The sequence below is a fragment of the Lutzomyia longipalpis genome, chromosome 1 (genome assembly GCF_024334085.1).
Source record: "Lutzomyia longipalpis isolate SR_M1_2022 chromosome 1, ASM2433408v1".
Classification (NCBI taxonomy): Eukaryota; Metazoa; Arthropoda; class Insecta; order Diptera; family Psychodidae; genus Lutzomyia; species Lutzomyia longipalpis.
In genome coordinates this window covers 12,530,208-12,538,345 of record NC_074707.1, presented here as the reverse complement: position 1 = coordinate 12,538,345, position 8,138 = coordinate 12,530,208, and the positions used below count along the sequence as shown (strand labels likewise).

At 41.9% G+C, this 8,138-nt stretch overlaps 2 protein-coding genes across 2 annotated transcripts; one reads left to right on the top strand and one right to left on the bottom strand.

The window, feature by feature from the left end:
* Positions 1-262: 262 nt before the first annotated feature.
* Positions 263-1,033, top strand: LOC129790412 (N-alpha-acetyltransferase 20). The gene is made up of 3 exons (XM_055827903.1): positions 263-484; positions 553-667; positions 735-1,033. The coding sequence occupies exons 1-3, from the start codon at positions 356-358 to the stop codon at positions 1,013-1,015; spliced, it is 525 nt and encodes a 174-aa protein (XP_055683878.1). The 5' UTR covers positions 263-355; the 3' UTR covers positions 1,016-1,033.
* A 6-nt stretch (positions 1,034-1,039) lies between these two features.
* On the bottom strand, positions 1,040-3,240 carry LOC129789329 (phenylalanine--tRNA ligase beta subunit). The gene is made up of 5 exons (XM_055826104.1): positions 3,071-3,240; positions 2,919-2,974; positions 2,703-2,860; positions 1,660-2,644; positions 1,040-1,598 (listed from the first exon to the last, which is right to left on the bottom strand). The coding sequence occupies exons 1-5, from the start codon at positions 3,126-3,128 to the stop codon at positions 1,083-1,085; spliced, it is 1,773 nt and encodes a 590-aa protein (XP_055682079.1). The 5' UTR covers positions 3,129-3,240; the 3' UTR covers positions 1,040-1,082.
* Positions 3,241-8,138: the final 4,898 nt, after the last annotated feature.

Genomic DNA, 8,138 nt, shown 5'->3' with positions numbered 1-8,138 from the left:
CGAAAAAAAATGCTTTCTAAACAAAATTCCAGCGATTTCTTCGCCAAAGTTTAGAGGGAAAAATCTCAAAATTGGGAATTTCTTTAGAAAAATTCAATCTCTGTTTTGTAAACAATTTTTAAATGCTTGCAAAAAAAAACAAAGAAAGAAATAAATGTGATATTTTCAAAAGAAAATTTTCCCCCTGCGTGCCGATTCCGCCTGATTCTGTGTCAAATTATTGACTCGTGGCAGTGAAGTACCCCTTGGATGAAAATTTGATTCCAAATTAGGTGTCAAACAACATCTACTAGGTTAGGCCGGAAATTCTGGTAACTTTTTGACGGATTGGATTTTTTTCTGCGAGGGAGACAGAATGTCTGTTCTTAGGCCATTTACCTGCAATGATATGTTTCACTTCAATAATGTTAATTTGGATCATTTAACGGAAACCTATGGATTGTCTTTCTATCTCACCTATTTAGCTCAATGGCCGGAATATTTTGTAAGAAAACCAATCTGAATGTTCCACTGATCTGCAGCGTATTAAAGGCTCTCTTCCCTTATTTGCAGGAGGTTGTGGAATCCCCCTTGGGGGAGATAATGGGTTACATTATGGGGAAATCCGAGGGACACCTTGAGAATTGGCATGGACATGTGACTGCCCTTACTGTCTCCACGGACTACAGTGAGTCTCCTTCCGGCTCTCCCAGAGCGCTCTGCAATGAAATTAATTGTTTCCTTCCTATTTCCAGGACGCTTGGGCCTAGCAGCTACCCTAATGAAGTTCCTGGAGGATGTTTCAAACAAGAAAATGGCATTCTTCGTAGATCTCTTTGTACGAGTTAGCAATAAGATAGCCATCAATATGTACTCCAACCTGGGCTACATAATATATAGAACAGTCCTAGATTACTACTCCGGGGATCCAGATGAAGATGCATTCGATATGCGGAAATCCCTTGCAAGAGATGAATACAAGAAAGCAATGATCCCTCTCTCACATCCTGTCGTACGATCCGATGAGGTTGAATAAAAAAAATCTCTCATTAAAGCCTCGTTTTTAGCTATGTTTTATTTCTTTGTTTTGTTGCTTGAATAAATTAGACAAAGGGCTCAATTGTGAACTCCATGAGGGAGCAGGGATTGGTAAGTTCAAATGCGTGCAAAACCGTTGGATGAAGGACACCGATTGTCCCAATCCGGGCACCTCGATACATGATAGCAGCACACCGTCCGGGGAAGAAGGTAGCATCGTCAGTCGCCTCAAGACAGTATCCATTGTCTCCCTTCCAAGGCACTTCAAGGAGTTGCATGACACGATCCAGCAGCCCATGCACAACCTCAAATCCAGCATTCCTGTTGCAATTTACAGCACAGATACGCCGCTCATTCCTCGCGTTGACCTCTGCCTCCTCATCAGCCAGGATTACATCCGAAATCTCAAAGAGTTTCATCGGAAGAGGCATCTTTTTGTTCGCTGCAAGTGTCTTCAGTAGCCCCGGAATGAGGGTTGTGCGCCCAACTTGAAATTCTAAAGTTTTGGGATTAGAAATGTGCACCGCATTAATGCTTTCAATTTTCTTCCCCAACTTTGTGGAAATATCATCCCGGGAACACTGAAAAAAATAAACATTTTAGTGTTTCTAAGCTCACTGGAGAAAAAAAACAAAGACTTACTAGAGAAAATGTGAGAGCTTCAGTGAATCCAGCTTGGGCAACTTGCTCCCTGAGTTGTTCAGTGAGTTTGTTGAGTGGATACTGACGGCCAATGTGCGTGGTAGCCGGCAGAGATTTCCGGATGGCGTTGTATCCGTAGGCAATGGCCACATCCTCGTAGATATCGCAAGCGTGGATAATGTCATGACGTGTTGGAGGAATCTCCACAGATAACTCATCCCCATCTTCAAGAACTGTTGTATTAAGATACATCTTGTTGAGCAGCTGGGCTGTCTCCTCAGGACTCACACTGATCCCCACGTAGGCATTGGCTTTCTTTGCGGAGACTTTTTCCATTCTATAGCCGAGATTGGGATACTTTGCCGCCTGTCCATCGCTCCCAACAACATGACACCATTCCACGGTAAATTGTTCTTGACAATGGCTGGAGAACATGCAGACAAGCGTGTCAAGAACAATTTTAGCCTTGGTGAGATCCAGAGCAGTAATCTCGATGAAGACATTTTTTGTATTTAGCGTAATTTTCGAATGATCTCCATTTATAATGGGTGGTAGTGACAGCACCACTCCGTTTGCATCATAAATCACTGGATAAACTGGAGAATCTCGGATAATGGGCAAATACTGCTTCAGCTGGGCATGAGTTGAATAGAATTCCATCAATTCACCTCCATTCATCTCCTTCTTCTGGTTCAGGGGGATGAATTTAATGTCAGCTGGTGCTTTTGCATCGTAAACAAATGGACCCTGAATGGTGTCAAGATCGTGAGTCCCAATGGATGCAAGAGTTCTCTTCCGGCAAATATTCTGATGCAATTTATCCTGGAGATCGATGAAGGAATTGTATGAATCCGCAGTGAATGTGATGTTACGCAGAACAGCGGCTACGACGTAGGGCCTAACGAGCCCCGTAGATTCAGTCACCGTGAGAACCTGAGGTTCTCCTCCAACTGGATCAACGACCCGGAAACGTGGCTGCTTGATTCTAAAAACAAAAATATTTTTACCTTTTTTTTCTCTAACGAAAAGGTCAATTAACTTACTTATTCTGGAATACCAGCAGTGCAGACACGAGTCCTTCCAGACACAGCAAATCATACCGATTAGCCGGAATGTCTATCCTGTAGATGATTTCTTCAGATGCATTTTCCAAAGCAACGTTGTCTCCTTGTTCCTTGGTCAGCATTTGCTTCTCACTGGTCTAGAATTAAAAGAAAGTAGCTCAGTTTTTAGGCCGCACAGAGTAACCATCAACGTACCACTTCATCCAGTTCCAGGCCAAAAGCAAAGCAGAGAGTCTGGAACTCATAATCGGCTGCAATAAAAAAAATCCAATTTTTTTAGAAGAATTCCGGAATTAGGTTAAGCCCTTTGGCAAGAAATTCCCGGCAAAAAGATCTTGAATACTCACTGTACTTCTGCCCAAGAGATTCAAAGAGCAAATCACGTTTAATTCCAATTGTCGGCATGGTCAGGAAGCAGTTTTATCGGCAGATTTGCCCGGAAATTGCCACGAGAATAATGTTTCACCCTACTAAAACTTTGCCTGTGTTATGTTATACGTTTCTCATGGAAAGTCTTACGACATTGTTCCTGATTTGGAGTTTTAACGGAAACTTTTAACTTTAAAAATAATAAAACATCGGTTTTGATGAAACATTTTTTGAAGGAATATTTTTCTTATGTTGATAACGGTCAATAAATAAAAGGAGATTATGCACGAATGATTAAATAAGTTCTTAAATAAATAAAATAAAACATTTGTAAGGGAATTATTCTCAGAAGGGAATATTTGGGCGGTGAAAAGGTTCACACGTTTATCTAGTGGGGATTACGCCCCAAGGCTGACGAGCTATTCCTAGACAACGCGACTGTCCCGTTCCACGACCCACACAGAATTTTCCTAATCACTTAGCAGCCCACATAGTAATTCCACCACTAGAGAGACTCGCCCTGGGAAGGAGACCCACGTTAGTGTGTTCTGTCTCCGAAAGAGGGGGTTGCCGGCAATATGGGGTTATGCCTTTGGCGGGTACAAACTTTAACCCTACATTCGGCCATCCTGATAATATCAATGTCCTCATTGATGCAAAAGAAATTTTGAGAAGAGGGTAATTAAAGCAACTTTACATCAAAAGGCCTTTAAGATTGTGCGTTTCTAATCCTACTCAGTGACAAGACATAGCTCGGTTTAAGAATCTCGAGAATTAATGAATCTCACGTTATCGTAAAACGAGATGATTCATCCACATAGTGTTAAGCGGTATCAACTCAGCCACTTAACAATCCATTGGTCGGTTAGGTCCTAGATATGGTCCAGAGTGTCCAATAATCATAGTGTCAAGTAGTATCAACTTAGCTACTTGAAAATCCATTGACCAGTTTGCATCCTAAATGTGGTCCTTATAGTCCAGTAATCCGAGTTGTATTGGGCCCAATCCACTAAGTTCACCTAGTTTTAATCCAATGTTTGGCTTTGTATTTTTAATCCATATTGGCTATCGCTATTTGTCCGATTCGATAAGCGCTATTGGTTCTTGTTGTCCAGGCCTGGCCACCTAGTCACTGAGCCACCGAGTATACTTAGAGTGATCCTAAAAGTAATGAAAGATATGTACATATTTCCTGTTAAGTTTAAGTCTTACCGTTTGTCTTTTCTTATGCCAATTAGTATTGAATTAATCCTTCGTCACATAGATCAAGAACTTGACAATTCAAATTCACATAGTTACATCTTCAATCCCAACCAAGCTATTTAGTCTCTGAAGATCTCCTTCGGTGACCCATTTCTTTAAGCACTCAGCTTGATAAACTTCACTGAAAAGTTTCTGGGTAATTTGGGTCACTGGGGTATCCGTAACAACATATCTGTCAGATTCCAAGACTTTACTGATGATGTATAATCCGCAAAACCTGGGAAGCATTTTCCTCGAGCTTCCAATTGCGGGGGTGGTATATCGTATGAATACAAGGTCATCTTCCTCGTATGAAACAGGAGTGATATGTCCATTCTTGTGTATCATTGCTTGTCTCTCCTGTTCTTCATTCATTCTCTGTACTGCTTTGTCTCGCTTCTTTTGCCTCGTTGCCGCATCCTCAAGGTCGATAATCAACGCATTGAAAAGCTGATCACTTAGCGGATTTCGTGGGGAATATCCAAGAAGTAGTTGTTGAGGACTTTCACCTGAGCTTCTGTTGATCGTGGTGTTCAACATCCTTTGAATTTTGGACAACTTCTTTTGTCCCAATCGGGTCCTTCTGGGTCGTCTGAGAGTGTTTTCAATGCATCTTTAACGCTTCTAAAGATTTTCTCTACTACTTCATTTGCTCTTGGTGTGGCAACGGAAACTAATGCGTGTTTGATATCCATTTCTGTGCAATATTTCTGAAAGTATTTTGATGTAAATGCTGTACCGTTGTTGCACACTAGCACATAGGGAGTGCCAAAATGTTAAGCAATTTCATTGAGGATTCTTGTGGCGATTTTTGTTGAGGGTCCTGATACTGCTGTGAAAATTACATACCGCGTGAATGCATCGATCACAGCAAATACATACTCTTTCTTGCCATTTGTTTTGGGAAAAGGTCCACAAAAGTCAATGTGTACTGTATGGAAAGGAATCGGAGTTTTCTTTAGAACAAAAGATGATAACGCTTCTCATCTTTCCCTGTTTATTGACCGCGCATGGCACACAGAAACTGACAAATTTCTCCACAGTTTGTCGTATGCCGGGAAACCAATACTCACGTTGCAAATATTCCAGAGTTCTCTTTGGCCCAGGATGTCCAATTCCATAGTGTCCACTCAGTAACACATGGAATCTCAATGCTTCGGTACCACAAAGCGAAGGCCATTAGCAGTATGAACGTAAACTCTGCCGTTCACCATTTGATACCTTTTATTGACCCTCTCGTCTTTTCCTTCCTAGTGGTAATTAAAAGTACTACATACATTTATTGACTTCTATCTTATTTATAATAATTCATTCTGACTTTATACACCTCCGGCTTCTATCACTTCTCTCGGCCAAGTGTCGTTTCGTCCTACTCTCCTGCTATCACTCGCTCTCGCTTTCACAGAGTTCACCTTCAAGAATTTGTCTAATTCGCGAAATCCCTGAGTCTTTGAGTTGAAGCACAGTTACCCAATCTTCTTCAATGTTCAGTTGCATTACTTCTTGATCAATCCGTACTTCTTTTGCTGGTGCCACTCGACTAAGACAATCCACGTGTTTCATCTTTGATTCCTTGCGATGTTCCATTGTGAAATCAAACTCCCATGCTGAGCCACCAACGGTAACCCTTGGCACAAGATGCCAAGTAATCTGTGATTGGAAACGGATGAGACTATCCTTAACAACAAGAGTCTCCCACTCGCAGCTGTGATATATCTGCTCGAGTGCTGTAGTGCTGCGACAGCAATATGCGACGGAGTTCATGCCACGTTTTCCATCAGATTGTAAAAGAATTCTACCTAAACCAAACTTTTTTTTTTTTTTTTGACACATCACAGTGAAGTTATTATTTTTTATTATTATTATTATTATTACTATTAGATTTATTTATTTCATAATGGTTTCCCTCTCACACACTTTTGAAGAAGCTTTGTTTATTCGGTAGGGCGGCGCTCTCTTCGGCCACCCTTACCCGAAAATCCGGATGTTTTTTGGGCAATTGGCGATGAGATGGCCATGTTCACGGCACCTGTAGCATACACGCTCCTTCCTGTCCGTGGATTTTCGTTGCAGATTTTCCGATGTCGAATCATTTGTCTTCTCCTTTGTGTGATCTCTACTGCTTCCTTCCCTGGCAGTTCTGTGATTGTCCTGAGAGTATGGCTCACGTCTCCTTGAGCGAAAATGATTGCGTGAGAATCTTTGGTGTTTTGTAGTTTCCTCATCATCTTCACCTTCCGTATCCTGGAGTGCCACCAGGAGTTCCGGAAGTGAGTTGTATTGCCGGTTTCTTAAAGCTGTGCGACGACTTGCCAACGGAATTCCAGCAATAATATATTGTCGCATCGAGGCATCATCCAGCTTAATCTTCGCCCCCAATGCCACCATATCGTGGTAATAAGCCACGATAGTTTCCTTTGGAGACTTTTTCCTCTTCGTCAGTTGCTCGTGGACTTTCGGGATGTCCACACGTGACGGGAAATTAGTTCTTAATTCCCGTGAAAAAATCTCCCACGTTGTGAGGCGGGACTTGGCGGCGTGGTACCACGTTTTGGCCGTGCCACAGAGCCGCATGGATGCATATAAAATGGTGGCTCTGTCGCTCCAAGTGTATATCTCCCTTGCCGTCTCCACTTCCTCAATCCAGAGGTCTGAAGTGATGCATCTTGTATCGTCAGGGTCAAATCTAGAGAGTATCGCGAAAATTTCGCTGGGTCCTACCCTGGGAATGTGGTCATTCCTTTCTTCCCTAAGGGAGTCATCTTGGTGCATCGCGTTTCGCACCAGTCCACTCCTTCTCCCTCTGTTGCTTGGCATTCTACAAAAGGAAAATGTTCGCGCGATTTTATGGTTAATTCTTCTTCTGATTTTTTTTTCACATTGGTGGTCACTTTTTTTTTAAATTTATTTACACAGTTTCTCCTGTAAATTCTTACCCTCTTCACAAAGATGTGTCACTTTTTTTTTTCACAAGTACTTTCTTTCACACCTAGCAAAGAACGACGCGCACGTCTCAAAACTTTCCTTAGACTGACGCACAACAAAGGTGACGCGCAACAAAGGTGACGCGCAGGATAAGATTCTGGAATCTGGAATTCTTCCAGTTTAGAATCTTTCCAGTTCGTTTTATTTTTCAAATTCAAATTTTCTTTCGTTAAGTTAAATCTTTTCCTGGAATTATCAATTCATTATTTTCCTGGAATTATAAATTCATTATTTCCTGGAATTATCAATTTATTATTTTCCTTAACTAAATTTTCGGTAATCCTATTAATACGATATGTCCGTGATTGACAATTTACCTAACCATGGGCCCATGTTACTAAACTTACAATTATGATCACAATTTTGCCAAATTTTCTCAGGGCGTCACTCACATAAAACACTGACGCTTCCTTTGTCTCCTGAGATTTTCTTTTGAAAAAATGGAACTTTCTCACCAATTTTGTGGTACTTCTCTATTGCATTTTCTGTGATGCCCTCGGCGTCTTTAGGAAGCCTGGTGTCCCCCCAGCTGCTACCGGTTCAGCTCCAATCCTTTCGGCGTCACTCACGCATACACTTATCCGGGACACGTGCATTTTTGACAACTATCGCACTTTTCACTTTGTGGGCATTTTGTGGGGAATCCCACTTCTGAGAATGTAAGGGAATTATTCTCAGAAGGGAATATTTGGGCGGTGAAAAGGTTCACACGTTTATCTAGTGGGGATTACGCCCCAAGGCTGACGAGCTATTCCTAGACAACGCGACTGTCCCGTTCCACGACCCACACAGAATTTTCCTAATCACTTAGCAGCCCAC